Source organism: Sorex fumeus, unplaced genomic scaffold (assembly GCF_029834395.1).
Source record: "Sorex fumeus unplaced genomic scaffold, SorFum_2.1 ptg000003l, whole genome shotgun sequence".
Lineage (NCBI taxonomy): Eukaryota > Metazoa > Chordata > Mammalia > Eulipotyphla > Soricidae > Sorex > Sorex fumeus.
Window position 1 is genome coordinate 42,389,958 of NW_026606060.1, and position 16,374 is coordinate 42,406,331.

At 40.3% G+C, this 16,374-nt stretch overlaps 1 protein-coding gene across 2 annotated transcripts in view; it reads right to left on the bottom strand.

Moving 5' to 3' along the window:
- Positions 1 to 288: 288 nt before the first annotated feature.
- Positions 289 to 16,374, bottom strand: part of FGD6 (FYVE, RhoGEF and PH domain containing 6) — a 144,424-nt gene continuing 128,338 nt past the window's right edge. For both annotated transcript variants that reach the window (XM_056117935.1, XM_056117934.1), the window contains 5 exons: positions 15,221 to 15,323; positions 10,950 to 11,077; positions 3,970 to 4,098; positions 3,000 to 3,148; positions 289 to 1,305 (listed from right to left, as the gene is read on the bottom strand). In XM_056117935.1, the coding sequence (XP_055973910.1) occupies positions 1,269 to 1,305; positions 3,000 to 3,148; positions 3,970 to 4,098; positions 10,950 to 11,077; positions 15,221 to 15,323 (546 nt within the window). In that variant the 3' untranslated portion in view covers positions 289 to 1,268. The remainder of the gene's footprint in view (positions 1,306 to 2,999; positions 3,149 to 3,969; positions 4,099 to 10,949; positions 11,078 to 15,220; positions 15,324 to 16,374) is intronic.

The following is a 16,374-nucleotide window of genomic DNA, read 5'->3' on the forward strand; positions in this document are numbered from 1 at the left end:
TTAATGAGGTACACCAATAGTTTGTAAAGAAATTAAGGCTTTAAAAAAAAACTTGTATGGGAAGATATAGTACAAAATGATATTTTAAGGTCTTTAAAAATGAACACATATAATTTTGAATTAATACTGGCTTAGAATTTGTGCTCTCTTTCCATAGGGTGAGACTATGTTTATTTTTATTAGTTTATTTTTTTAGGTCACACCTAGCAGTGCTCAGGAGCTATTCCTGGCTTTGTAATCAGGAATGACCCCAGATGGTGCTCAGGAGTTCATATGGTGCCAGGGATTCAAACCAGGATCTCAGTCATATACAAGGCAATGTCTTGCTTTCAGTACTATCTTTCCAGCCCCTCCAGTTTATTTTTTAAAGCACAGTATAATAGAAAAATGTAACATTTTTAGAGACAAGTACCAATCTAACTTGGGCTCAGAACCCTTAAGAGTATTATGTAATGTAATAATGCTTTCCGTGTTTTGCTTCTAAGAAAATATACTGTGTTGAAATGGTAATTTTAAGAAAAAAGATAATGCAAAGGTCATAACATTGATTATTCGTATTGCTCTGCAAATGAAAACATCCTCTCTCCTACTCTGAAATCACTTAAATCAAAATTCAGATTTTATCCCATTATTGTAATTTCCTAATGAATCTAACAGGATTTCATGGCAAAAGAGATAAATAACAGTAGAAAAGGTTTAGAAAGTTTACCAGAATTTCATTTCACAGTTACTGAGGTAGAAATTGGCCAAGTGTTCTTCCATTTAAAGAAAAAGTCATCTAAGTTTATTGATTCAAAACATGCATTTTTTTCATCAGCAGTTTTACAATAATAATTTCTAAACCAAGAACTGCATGAAAACACTGCATGGGAATGTTCTTTGATTTTTTTTTTTTTAATTTACAAAGGTGTATTTCTAGTGAGAATGTTATAGTATAAGACTGTAAAACACATTGGGAAAACAGTGTAGCCGGTGTCAAGGCAGTTAATACAGTCTGATCTCTAAAGAGAGGCAGCTTTAGAATTCAGTGTGAGTCTGGGAAATAATTCTGACCATTAAGTAAACAAATTTTAATAAATAACATACATGAAAAAACAAACATTAAAAAATTACCTTATACCTAACAAAATAATTTCTTAAAATTGGTGAAGATTTCTGATGAATTTATCTTGGCAGTGTTCATTTTCTGTAAAATTTCTGTACTGCATTTATGCTGTTCTGATGAAATTCACCTTTTTAAAGTCATAGAAGTGATGAAACCAATACTGCTACAATACTGTGCCTTCTTGAAATGCTTCTATCCACCTATTGATAAAAGAAATTTGTTACAGTGCAATCATCCAACACCTGTGAAAACACCATATATAATAGCAATACCTATGGATTAAACCACGATCACGATCACGACCATCCTGTTATTTGTCGATTGCCTCGAGCAGGCCCCAGTAATGTCTCCTTCGTCCTAGCCCTGAGATTTTTTTAAAAAGTGCCATATTCAAGGCTCTTTCAGAGTTAGGAGAATGAGACCCATCATTGTTACTGGTATTTGGCATATTGGGTACGCCACGGGGGAGTTTGCCAGACTCTGCCGTGTGGGCAGGTTACATTCGGTAGCCTGCCAGTTTGTCCAAACTGGCTGGCATGGATTAAATAAGGCTCAAGAAAGGACCCATTTCACGTAAAAGTCCTAAAAAGGAGGCTGGAGTGATAGTAAAGCACGTAGGGCATTTGCCTTATACATAGATGAACAGGTTGCATTCCTGATACCCCCTATTGTCTTTCCCCCACCCACCCCCCCTCACCCCAAGCTCCACCAGAAGAGATCCCTGAATGCAGAGCAAGAGCCAGTAGTAAGTCCTGAGCATTGCTGGGTGTGGCCCCAAAACAAACAAACAAAAGTTCTTAAAGGCTCATGTGATCCCATTTAATTGGAAGTAACTATATCTATAAAGGCCTCTTATCTCAACCCTCTTTCTTGTGTTAGGAATAGGAGCTCTATTTTTATCATCTCAATTCTATTAACCAGCATTTCCCTGAACCTCCATATTTAAGTCTGTTCCACTATTTATAATTGAAAGGAATCTAGAATCTAATCTATTCCCAGTTGATCAAAATTTTGAATACAACATAACAGTATCTCACAGTTCTATAGAAGTCTTTCCAAAACTTGTATGTTTCTCTGACAATAAATACTGCTGCAATGATTCAGAAAACATCTGGAGGTAGTATCTGCACATGCTTGCTTACTCAAACCATTCTTTTCTACCTGCATGGACTTTAAAAGCCAATTGAGAAAACATGAGTTGCTTGTAATGAAAACAAAAGTGTATATTTTATGAAGCCAAAATGGGGAAACATCAAATGAAAGAAAGGTGAACTGAATCATTCAGAAAGGAATTAGATTTCATAAAGAAATGCCGCTCTGTGTTAAGTAGTCTCTTGACATCTAAATAAATAATTCCTGTTGGAATTTGGAAGAGACTGTTTTAGTCTTTCCTATCAACAGTGATATCCATTTTCTTCTCCTCAGTCACTGGGAACAGCATGGGAGCCTTATAATGTGTTTGACCTTTTTCCCAAAGAAGTAAGTTAGCCAGCAGCTGTTTAAACTCCTGCTGTTGCATGGCACAATGGAATCATGGGATTGCCAAAGTCCTGGAATGTTTTAAGGAAGATTCTTAGCCTCCCTGGAGGAGAGGTCAGAAGCCTGGCTTCCCTTCCTTCCCACTGAGCAGCACCATGCTGCATCCTCAGAGGTCATGTGAAGACAAAATAAGTATTTTGGACAGAACTACCTATTTTCTTTGTCCCTTTTGCCTTCTGAAACTATTTCAGATGCTCTTGCATTGTCGTAAAATCAATTCTAAAGAGTTCAAATAACACATCGGATCTTTCTGATTCAGATAGCCCATTAAAATTCTGAGTGGCCCCCCTGCAGTCCTTTAAAATAACAACTTGAAATCTCATTTACAAAAGAAAAATGAATTTAAAGCACTTACTTTTGAGCCGAGTGAGCATCATCTGCTTTGAATACATAAAATAGCATGTTTTTATGCAGTAACTGGAATACTCTAGGCTCCGAATTCTCATCTTTAACCTGAGTGACAGTGAATCCTAACAAAGGCTGACTCTCCAAAGCTGCCACATCCTAATTTTAAGATAAAAATGGAGGGTGGGTTTTAAATTAATATAAAATCCAGATTGGCAAACATCTCATTTATACAGCTCTAAATTAGTCCATAAATGGACTCATAAAACAATTACTCTTTATAATAATTCATTTTTATTCATTTTTATTTGACAATATTTATTACCAGCTCCTTCCCCTACTACCCTATGTGGTAGACATAATGTTAGCATCCCTATGTTTGCATCCACTGAGTTTACATTATATTTCACTAAACCAAAGGATATAAATACTCCTTTTAAGTTATGGATGAAAGAAAGAAACAGCTCAGAAAGAGAAGTAATTGACCCCAACCCCAAAAGGAGAAGCTTGGGCACAAGAGCAGCAATTTTTTAGGATGTTGTAACACAGGGTGATCAGAGCGAAGAGGGTGCACCAGAACCAACAGTTAGTGAAAGTTTATAACCCAAACAAAGCATATCTGATCTGTGCTGAAACTTGAGTCATACAACCTAGGAACAGTCAGGAAATATCATCCCAGGGAGCATGTTTGTAGAAAGAATAAGAAACTGAACCTCTGAACCTTTGAAGAAATAAGAAGTTAGTAGTCATTGGACACCAAATATATTTGCATTTTTAAATCTACAGAAAATTCCTAACCCTTTTGAGTAAAAGCTCTTTTGGGGTAAAAACTATGTAGGAACAAAACAAAAATATTGTTCACATTATTAGAGCAACTTCTTCCAAAAGCAAAGCAAGTGAAAAGTATATAAAAAAGGAATGAGACAAATAACTTAATTATTTCCACTGCAATTATACAAACAGCAAATTTCAGATCTTACCTCACTGGCAGCATATGTATACAGTACTTTATTTTTTATGACAAACCACAAATGTTTCCATGGTTTTTTATTGCCCTTTGCTCTGTACAGGTAACCACTCATAGAAGAATCTTCTGTATTTGCTGATACCTACAGAAGCAAATCCTATAGTTAAATGTTTAAAATTGATTAAATAAAGTGAGATAGTGAGATAGTACAAGGGTAAGGTGTTTGCCGTGAATACGGCTGACTCTGGTTTGATCCCTGACATCATATCCTTGAGCACTGCCAGGAATTATCCTTGAGCACAGTGCCAGGAGTAAGTCCTGAGCACTGCTGGGAGTAGTCCAAACATTCCCTTCTCCACACCCCCTCCCCCCCCACACACACATGAGCTTTCGAACAAAATATTAAAAATAATTAAACTGTGGCCAGAGTGATAGTACAGCAGGTAAGGCACTTACTTGCCTTGCACATAGCCAACCTGAATTCAATCCCTGGCATCCCATACAGTCCCCTGAGCACAGCCAGGAGTGATTCTTGAGTGCAGAGCCAGGAGTAACCCCTGAGCATTGACAGGTATGGCTCAAAAACTGGGGGGAAAAATGAAACTTCTTGATTATAATAATATAATGTTTCAGTGGAAAACTTCATTGTCAAAGTCGCCACTGCAGTGGTTTTTAATCACCAATCTATGGATTGGTGCCAGTGCACAAAAATTTTCGACTGGTCTGAGGAAAAGTTAATTGCTGGTTAACACCTAGATTTTGTACTGTTATAAATACTCATATATTAAATATTTTACTATAAAGAATGGCTTTTAGGAGCTGGAGAGATAGGCCAGGTACTTGCCCAGCATATGGCTGATCCTTATTCAATCCCTCAACTCCATATGGTCTTGTGAGCATCACCAGGAGTGACCCCTGAGCATAAGGAGGAAGTACTGAGCATAATCCAGTGTGACCCAAGCCCACCCCCACCCAAAATTAAGACTATTTTTATGTTTCTGCCTTAGTGGTCTGCAGGTATAAAACACTGAAAACCACTAGGTTAATTTGAAGGATCCCAGAGTACAAACCTTACATGAGCAAAGACCCAAGTTCATTCCCTGGCACCACATAGACCGGGAGCACTGCCAGGTGTGCCCTGGTGGTCCTCAGCTCTGCTGGGTCTTTGCAGTGAACTGTCTGGCTGGTCGGCTGAGTGTCACTGAGGGTGGCCCTAGGGGTCCCTGAGCACTGCCTGAGAATTGAGGAAACCAATGAACCAACCACTGTGCTCTTCAGATTGATAATGCTATTAAAAAGCATCAAGTCCTTTCCTTTTAGAAGTGTTTCTGGGTTTGTACTTGGTTTAACTTTGTTTGCATTTTTGTTTCTTGCGGACTCACCTGTTTTCTGGTTGCTAAGATACAAAAAAATCATTCCAAGGACCCAAAAAAGCCTTTTAAAAGCTACTTTATTGTTGATTATTCTTTTTTTTAGGGTATTAGGGAAAAATTACTTAAACCTTTAACTATGTTTTTAAAATAGCTTTTCAGACTTTGTACCTTATTGAAAAATCCTTAATGAAGACTATTTGTGGGGAGGGAGAGAGAGCATACCCGGTGGTGCTCAGGTTGGGGGACCATGTGAGATGCTGGATTAAACCTGGGTTCACTGTGTGCAAGGCAAACACCCTACCCACTATACTATTTCTCTGGCCCCTAAAATATTTTTCTTTGCTAAAAAATTGTTGGGTAGAGGGGCCAGAGAAAGTACTGCAGGTAAAGCACTTGCCTTGTACACAACCAACCTGAATTCATTCCTGACATCCCATATGGTCCCCTGAGCACCACCAGGAGTGATTCCTGAGTGCAGAGCCAGGACTAACCCCTAAACATTGCCAAGTGTGGCCCCCAAACAAAACAAAAATTTTAGGTGCAGGTAAATCTCTATATAAATACATCTATATATAAAACCACTAACTGTAAAAAAAACCAGACTATATTCTAATGAGACTTTGTTTAAAATGTCATTACATGGGGACACAGAGAGATAGTATAGTGGGTAGGGTGTCTATACATTTGCCTTGTACATGGCTGACCAGGGTTTGATCTCCAGCACCACATTCAGTACCTCAAACCCAGCCTGGAGTAAGCCTTCAGCACTGCTGGGTGTGGCCCAAACACCAAAATAAAATATTATATGGGGATACTACTATGCATTTTATATAGGTGTTATTGTCCTTGCTCAAAATATTTTATAGAGTTCTCCTTTGGAATATTTTAGAATTAATTTGTTTCACAGATAAATAAAACCACAACACTGACATAAAATAAAGCCATCCATAATCCTTGGCTATCTTTTTATATCTTTTATTATTATTATTATATTATTATTATTATTATATTATTGGCGGGCATTGGGCCATACCTAGCTCTGCTCGAGAGTTATTCCTGGCTTTGCACTCAGGAATCACCACTGATGGTGCTCAGGGGGGCCATATGGGGTGCTAGAGATTGAACCCAGGTTGGCCACATGCAAGGCAAATGCTCCTTCCAGTTGCACTATCACACTGGTCACTTGATTATCTTTTTAAAATAAAATATAAAATTCAAAAATAAAATTGGCATCAACAAGTTTAATCCGTGCTCTACAAGACTTCCCTTTCAGTGATTTGTCCACTTAAGAAAACAAATGAAAATTCATGAGTTATAGCCTGCTGCTATTAAGGATATTATCTGAGAACTACGGAGATTCTGAAAAGAATTCTAAAAATAAAGAGTTTTGGAAAATGATACTGAATGCTACTTTCCATTCCATAAAATGTTCAAGTTGGAATTATGGACAAGTAAATCTAACACTAGGATTGAGGCGTGATAAAATTTTGTCAATGGAAATATCTGTACACGGGTGTTCAGAGCAGCACTGTTCATCATGGTCAAAAGATGGGAGCAACACATAATGGAATACTGCCATCTTAAAAAAAAGACAAGTAATCCGTGGGGGAATGATTCAAAGGAACACTTGTTTGGCATGTAGGAGCCCAGGGTTGATTTCCAGCACTGCCTGGTGCCCTGAGCACCACTGGAAGGAACTCCCTTGAGCATGGGTGGGTGTTAGTTCCTTACTCAAAAAGAAGTGGGGGTGAGAGAAAAAAAATCACTGATAGATGCTGAAACTTCGATAAAGCTGGAAAACTGTGCTAATGTGAAATAAGTGAAAAATCCAGACAAAAAAGGTAACCCTAATGAGCATCCTATTATATAATACTGTCTCTCTACACAGACAACAACATAGAAAAAGAAAGCAGATTAGTGGTTACCAGAGGGTGGAGAAGAAGGGAATGGGGACTAATTACTTAATAGGTACAGGATGTTCTTATGGAATGATGAAATATTTTGAAACTAGAATCATGGTTACACAATATTGTGAATACATTAAATACTGCTAAATTATACTTTAAAATGGCTAAGTATATATTATGTGAATAGCACCTCATAAAAACAAACAAATAACCACATCTCCATGAAGAGAATACTTTGACAATACTTAACTGGATAAATTAACTTCCTGGCAAAGAAGAAAAATAGTGGGTCTCAAATTCAGGAGACAGCTGAATTACCCAGAGTGCTTATTAAAACTTCTGATTCTGCAGACTTACGATGAGGTAAAGAATTTGTATTTCTAGCATTTTATTTTTGTTTTGTTTTTCTTTTTTGGGGGGTCATACCCAGTGATACACAAGGGTTATTCCTGACTCTGCACTCAGGAATTACTCCTGGCGGTGCTCAGGGGACCATGTGGGATGCTGGGAATAGAACCTGGGTAGGCCTCGTGCAAGGCAAACACTCTACCCACTGTAATATCACTCCAGGCCCCTATTTTTTGTTTTCTTGGAGAGATGAGGCAGCCTTAGGCATGCAAGGCAGAAACTCTATGTTAGACTACATCCCTCAATTCCGTGGAATTTACATTTCTAGTAAGCTCCCATATGATGCTGATGTTTCTGATCTGGAGGACCAGTGGAGAGAAGGAAGAAATGACTGCATTCTGATTTTTTTTTTTTTTTTGCCATACAATGTCACACAGTGAGTGCTCAGGGCTTACTCCTAACTTTGTGCTCTAGAGTGATCTCTGGCAGTGCTTGCTGGACCATATGTGGTGCTGGGGATTTGAATCAGGATAAGCAGCACTTGAGCCAAGTGCCTTAACCCTATTATTTCTCCAGCCCCATGACTGAAGACATTTGGAAATGGTTTGAATGTGGGAGATGGACACACCAGGATTGGTGAGATGCCGAGTTTCATCTAGAACCAGCGGTTTTCAACCTTTTAGCATCTGTGGACTAGCACTGGTGATTAAAACCCACCGGTTTATTTATTTATTTTTAAATTTTTTTAAAAATTTTTATTAGTGAAACACCATGAGGTACAGTTGTAGACTTACAAATTTTTGTGCTTGGTTTTCAGTTATACAATGATCGAGTACCCATCCCTCCACCAGTGCCCATTCTCTACCACCACTGATCCCGGTATCCCTCCCACCCCCCATCCCCCTATCCCACCCTGCCTCTGTGGGAGGGCATTCCCTTTTGTTCTCTCTCTCCTTTTGGGTGCTGTGGTTTGAAAAAGAGACATTGATTGGCAATCATGTTAGGTCTATAGTCCACTTTCAGCATGCATCTCCCATCCTGGAAGGATTCTCCCAACACCCCTTATTTGGTGCTCCCTTCTCTATCTGAGCTGCCTTTTCCCCTAGCATATGCAGCTGGCCTCCAAGCCATGGAGTAAACCTTCTGGTACTTATCTTGGCTATTCTTGGGTGTTAGTCTCCTATTTTGTTACTTTATGTTCCCCAGATGAATGCAATCTTTCTATGTCTGTCCCTCTCTTTCTGACTCATTTCCCTTAGCATGATACTTTCCGTGTAGTACCACTTGTATATAAATTTTATTACTTCAAAAACCCATCGGTTTAGATAGATCAGTGTTCTTTAACCTTTTGACACCTGCAGACCAGCACATGCACAATAGTCCACAGACCAAGATTTAAAACCAAGGCAGTGGACCAATAATTTACACAACCTTCCTATACCTGCAGACTCACAGCAGCCCATGACCTTGTGGATGAAGACTAGTGGTCTACACTATGAAGAATTTTATAAGGCTGTAGAGTTCAGACTAAAGAGAGGAGCAAATCTAAGAATTACTTTAGAAAGTGTGGTACCCACGTGTAGAAGCAAAAAAATTACAGAAAATTATTTCAGTTGATTAAGAAGCTTAACTGTTTTCTTTTCATTCCACCCCACCTCCTCCCCAACTCTTCCAGGCCAGCTGGTCTATCCATTGAAAGTACTGTTTTATTTATTTATTGCTTTTTGGTTCACACCTGGTGATGTTCAGGAATTACTCCTGGTAGTGCTCCAGGGACCATACAGGATGCTGGGGATCAAACCTGGGTTGGTCTCATGCAAGGCAAATGCCCTACCTGTTGTACTATTGATCCAGTCCCAGCTTAACTTTTTAAATGCAGATTCAAATTCATCTGTAGCATAGTGATATCAAAGATATTCAACAATTTAAATGAATCACTTTCATATGAAACTTAGCAATTAGAAATTAGAGTCTATTGATGAATCCAATAGAAACATTCTTTTGTTTTTTTTTGGGTATACCTGATGGTGTGCAGGGCTGAATCCTAACTCTGTGTTTGGGGGATCATGTAGTAATGGGAATCAAAACTGGGCCTCACACATGGAAAACTTTGTTTAGCCCTTTGTGCTGTTTCTCGGGCCCCTCAGATTCTTATTATATCATACAATTGGCTATAAATCCTTTTCTATTATTTTAACTGTCATGATAGAATACACTCACCTTCACATAAGAAACATCATCTTGATCAACTTATTGAGTGCTTTTTCAAAAAAAAAATTATTTTGGGCCAAACTGGTGGTACTCAGGGTTTACTACTGGCTCTGCTCTCAGGGATCATTCCTGGTGATGCTCAGGAGACCATGTGGGGTCCCAGGTCAGCTGCATGAAAGCAAGTGCACTACCTCTGTACTACTTCTCTGACCACACCCCTCCTCCACAAAATATATTCTGTTTAAGTTTAAAGGAAAAGCCTATGATATCAGCTATATAAAACCAACCAACACCTACAAGTAAATCAATACCTACAGATAAATGCCTGTAAGATGCCTGAATATTATATAGACGTCTTCTCATTGAGAATAATGGGTCTTCTGAAAATTATTTAAAAATTATACACATTCACATTAACTTTGTTTTCTATCAGCCTAGAGTATGGTCTCCTAATCTTCCAACAATCTTTATTTGGGGTCTGTGTATGTGGCAGGTGTAAGGCAGGGGTAGGGGGACCAGTATTTGTATCCTAAGCAGTGCTCAGGAGGCCTGGAGAACCCTCCCAGGGACCCTGGCGCCAACCAGGCTGGTGGTTCAATGGAAGGGCCAAAGATGTGGTAGTGCTTAGGCCTTTTCATGCTGGGGACTGCCCAGGCTACACTGGTAGTGTGCCAAGTCCTCCAGGGTTGCATTTTGAGGCTCAGAAGCAACCATACGGTGCCAGGGATTACACCAGGATAGTCTCATGCAAGGCAAGTGCCTTACCCCTCTACTATTTCTTTGACCCCAACAATATTTATTTTCTTTGGGGTTGGGGTTGTGTTTGGGCCATATCCAGTGGTATTGGGGGGCTCTTCCTGACTCAGTGTTCAAGAGTGACTTAGTGGTGCTCAGGAGACCATATGTGCTGGGAATATGAACCAGGGTCTCTGCATGCAAGGCAATGCAGAGACCTTATCTCCTTATCTCCTATACTATCTTTCTTGCTCCAACAACCATTTTTCATATGACATCAACTTCATCCAGTACCAAAGAAAACATACGTTTTCGTAGTTAGTGGGAAAAGACATCTTTCTCTATGAAAGAAAAATTGTATTCTGTGGATATGATTAATTCAGACTCTATCAGGTTGCAAGTCCAATGGAACCACTTACTTCTTTGAGAGCAGCGGGGATTTTTTTCTGTTTCCTCCCTGATGGAATGCTGTGTAAGACTGATGATAAGGCACTGGAAGGTGATTTGTGATTTCCAGGAGATCCGATCTTAGGAGAGTGCTGGTGATCTAAAACGAACCAAATACACTCATGTGACCAAGAGCAGACAGTCTGCAATTAGGTTTAATTCAAGTCAATAAGCATTGTTGCATAAAATGTCCATGGGAGAATACACTATCTATGACTTAACATTTTATTTTTCTTTTGTTTCACGTGTTTCCAGGGATCCAATCAGGTCTTAATACATGCAAGGCTATAGCTTTATACTGAACCATATCCCTAGCTTTACACTTTTTCAACTGTTAAAAACAAATCAAATGGCCCACTTTTGTTCTAGGCTTTCATTTCTCTTTCTGTCCCTGTCTTCTCTGAGGCTACTCCTAGTTGTGCTCAGGGATCACTCTGATGGTGGTTGGAGGACCAGAGGTGCTGCCAGGAATCAAAATGTGATTGGTAGGCAGCAAGTCAAGCATCTTAACCCCTATACTATCTCTCCACTAACTCCCTTTCATTTTGAAATGTTAAGGCATACCTTAAAATGAAAGAAAACAGACAAATGAACATAAAACCTTTTCTCCTTAATTAAAAAAAATCTGAGAACATTGGTTAATATCAAGATATAATGAACACAACACTAGGAAAAATGCTATTGGAGAAGAAGAAGAAGCAATTAATTTCACTGCAGAGATTCAGAGAAAGCTTGTAAGAGAGAAAGGCATCGGGCTGGCAATTAGGGTATAGCAGGAATCTGCCAAGTGAGAAAAAAGAGGAGGAAGAACAACTCACAAAGAAAGGGCAGCAAAAGCAAAACTGAGATGTATAAAAATCCATTGTCTATTTAGAGAATAACAAGGTTTGGAAAAAAGATTGTTGCTAAGGAACCAGGACTGTTTAGGCAAAGGCTTTGGGAGCTGAGTGTAACATGAGCAGATGGAATTTGGGAAAGTAGGGACCAAAGAGATGGTACAATGGTTAAGGCACTTGCCTTGCACACAGCTGAACTAGGTTTGATCATTTTCTCCCCATTATAGTTTCTCAAGCCCACCAGGAATGATTTCTGAGTACACAGCCAAGAACAGGCCCTGAGCACTGCCAGGTGCGGTTCCAAAACAAAAACAATTTGAGGGATGAAGATATAGTGTGTAGGGTACTTGCCTTGCATAAAACAGACTTGGGTTTGATCACTTGTACCACATATGGTTCCCCAAGAACAGCCGGGAGTGACTCCTGAGCACAGAGCCAGGAATTAGTCCTGAGCCCCACTGGTTGTGACCAAAAACAAAACAAAACAAACAAAAAAACACACACATTTCTTTGGAGCTGGAGCTATAGTACAGTGAGTAGGGCACTTACCCTGCATGTGACTGACCCGTATTCAATTCCTAGAAACCAATATAACATCCCCAGACCGTCCAGGAGTGATCCCTGAGTACAGAGCCAGGAATAACCTCTGAGTATAGCTGGGTATGCCCTCCCCGTGCCCCCCACTCACCCAAAATAAAGGGGGGTAGGAGAGATAGTACAGCAGGTAAGGCACTTGCCTTGAACACAACTAACCCAGATTTGATCCCCAGCATCCCATATGGTCCCCAGAGCCCACCAGGGGTGATTTCTGAGTGCAGAGCCAGGTGTTATTCCAAAGCATCACTGGATATGGACCAAAAAAGAAAAGAACAGAAAAGAATGAAAAGAAAAGAAAACAGGGCATGTGTGAGGTTCTGGATTCAATTCATGCCAACGGGGGTGGGGGGGGAGGAAAGGCAGGGAGTGAAATCTGAACTTAGAGAAAGTAAATATAGTAATACAAAGAAGAAAAAATTTGTTAGAAAGATTATTAGAACAAACAAGATGAGTGATAATGAAGTATCATGAGGACTGAGGAGAAGAAATCAAGACAAAAACAGGCTTTCAAAGATATATTTGACATGATTTATAGACCTAAAGGATGTGGATTTATTCAAAGATGAATGCCGAGGTGCTGAGGAGCAGAGGGAGAACTCACAGGAGTGGGTGGGGGGCATGCCTTGCATTCTTGAGGCCCCACATGGCCTCCTGAGCAAAGTCAGATAAGGCCCTAGTGGTGCCCAAGCACTACTGGCTGGACCCCTGCCTGCCTCCAAAAACGCTATGATGAATGTTGTTTGAAGAGCAGGACTTGGAGAGATAGTTCAGTGGGTGGGGTGCTTTCCTTCACAGGACCTATGTAGGTTCACTCCCTGACATCACATATGGTCCCTCCAAGCCCTGCCAGGAGGTATCTCTGAGCTCATAGCCAGGAGTAATCCCTAAGCACTTTTGGGTGTAAACCCCCACTCTAAAGAAAAAAAAAAGAGGGATGGGGGACATAAAGGTTGGCAAAGGAAGAGGAGGATGTTATTGAAAAATGTATACCGACAATAACAACTTGTTATGTTCACGGATTCTGAAATAGGATGCCATCTAATTTTATTCACTTATATACTACCATTTGCTGATGAAAATTTAAATCCTATAGGATTCAGGATTTAGCCGAAGATCTCTTCTCAACTGTGGACATTGCTCAGCAATAGAGCATTTACCTTGCATGCGTGGGGTCCTAGGTTAGATCCCAGGTACTGCATGGTCCCTTAGCACTGCGAGGAGCAACTTTCAAGCCAAATTGGGAATAGCCTCCTAGCACAGCCGGGTGTGGTCAAAAATCCAAACCAAAAACAAGTCAAAAAAATCTCTTCCCCAAATACATACTGAGTAGTCCTGCTAACTGTATTCATCTCATGGCACTGTATTTTATACTTGGGGGATGGGGGGAGGGTTATTCCCAGTGATGTCATTGTGAAACTAAAGCCTTCAAGGATACTGAAAGTTGGATTTCTTTTATAGCCATTTTGTTGGTTTCTGGATCACATCCAACAGTGCTCAGAGGTTACTCTTAGCTCTGTGCTCAGGATCAAATTCTGGCCTCTGGCATGTAAAGCCTGCATCCAGTCCATTAAGCCATCTTTTTGGCCCTCTTTTATAGCTATTTTCAGCATTAAATTTAACCCTATTAATTACATTTCTTCAAATTGTTTTCTTTTTGTTTTAAATGTTTTTGTGTGTGTGTGTGTGTGTGTGTGTGTGTGTGTGTGTGTATGTGTGCGCGCGCACTCCTAAGCAGGATTCAGGTGAGACTGGGCCTCACTGAGATAATCGACAAGGTTACCTCTAAACCCTGTGGTGCTGATCAAAGTCAGGGCATACCTTTTGCAAGGCATGCACTCGAGGTTTTTTTTTTTGCTTTTTGGGTCACACCCAGCTATGCACAGGGGTTACTCCTGGCTCTGCACTCAGAAGTTACTCCTGACGGTGCCCAAGGGACCATGGAATGCTGGGAATCAAACGCAGGTCGGACGCGTGAAAGGCAAACGCCCTACCCGCTGTGCTATTTCTCCAGCTCCCGCATTTGAGTTTTGAGCTATCTTCCTAAGTATCTTGATTTCTTTTCTTTCTTTCTCTTTTTTTTTCTTTTTGGGTCACACATTCCTGGCTCTGCACTCAGGAATCACTCCTGACATTGCTCAGGGGAGATGCTGCAGCTCAAACCCGGGCTGCAAAAGCAAATGCCCTACCTGCCGTGCTATTACCCTGGCCCCTCAATGTATTTTTTTTTCTTTTTGGGTCACACCCAGTGATGAGCAGGGGTCACTCCTGGCTCTGTACTCAAGAATTACCCCTGGTGGTGCTCAGGGGACCATATGGGATGCTAGGAATCGAACCTGGGTTGGTTGAGTGCAAGGCAAATGCCCTACCTGCTGTGCTATCGCTCCAGCCCCCTTAATGTATTTTCTAAGCAAAATAATTTTCAGAGTAAAATTAATTCAATCCAACCTCTCCTGAAATTGTCTCCAAAAGAAAGAAAAGTTAATAAAGAATAATACATAGCATTTGAGATGAGCTTCACCAATTTTTTTGGTGGGGTAGACTGGTCCACACTTGGTGGTGCTCAGGTCTTACTCCTGGCTCTTAGTGATCACTCCTGGCAGGTCCAGGAAACCATACAGGGTGCTGGGATTGAACCCAGGTTGGGAGTGTGCAAGGCAAATGCCCTACCTGCTGTACCATCCCTCTGACACCCAAGCATCACTTATGTTCTTCATGTTCTTCATGTGCCTAAGATGTATGTCAGAAAGCTGTTTGGAAGCATTTGGGGAATAAAGGAATTTCCAGTTAAGTTTTTACTTATATACTATTACCTAGTTTTTGTAGTTCCTGGAAACAATGTTCACATACTCTTGCTGGTTGATTTTTCAGGTAATCTAAGCCACACTTATTTGATGAACAAGCTTGGCATACAATCTGAAAACACATTGGAATTATTTCATTTAGAAAAACCAAACTCTAAGGTATGTTACACTATACAGTGCTGCTGACTATTCAAAACCTTTTCATGAATTCATTGAGTTTTTATATTAATTGTAAAACTGAGGCACTGAGTTAACTGACATATGATACCACATTTGAAGATGCCACATTTGAAGATGAAGAGGCCACGAATGATAATCTGAGTGCTAACTCCATAAAACAGTATACAAAAAGATTTCATGTACAGAAAATGCTTAGCATTGTGCCTGGGATGCAGCAAGTCCCACAATAGTTGCACTTATTCTCATCACTGTTGCAATTATTCTCAGCGGTGCTGTAATCATGACGACCGCCATCCCTGTACCTTCACCAATCATGTGGCTCTGTTTCAAGTACTCTCCACAACTCTCTAGCTCAATCTTGGCACCAACACACCCAGGTCATTGTTATTATAACCAATGGGGTCATGAAGCCACAGAAAAAATCTCTAGGATAACTTCAATATTGCACAGTCCCTTAATTAAGCACTTAGTACCTAGATAAATGTCATTTAAGTATCTAACTGTAAATGTGTCTGCTTAATCATTTGTGTAATGAGATTTTTTTTTTTAATGGTTTTAGATGCTCAGGACTTCCTCTTGACTCTGTGCTCAAGGATCACTTCTGGTAGTGCTGAGGGACCATATGGGATACAGGGATCGAACCCAGGTGGGCTCCATCCAAGGCATACACCTTTCCCACCTATCACTCCAGCCCCAAATTATTTATGTACTGAGGGTGGTTGGGGCCACGCCCAGTGGTGCTCAGGGGCTACTCTGGGCTCTGTGCTCAGGAGTGATTCCTTTAGTGCAGGGCATTCAAACCCAGGTCGGCCACATGCAAGGCAAATACCTTACCTTCTTACTAACTCTCTGGCCTATATGTGCCTATTTCATTGTGAATCTGTCAGGGCGACTGTTCATTTTTTAAGTGAAAATTGTCTTGACTGACATTTCAATGGAGCCTAGAGGTAGGAGGGGGCTTTGATCCCTAACAAGATTGCCCC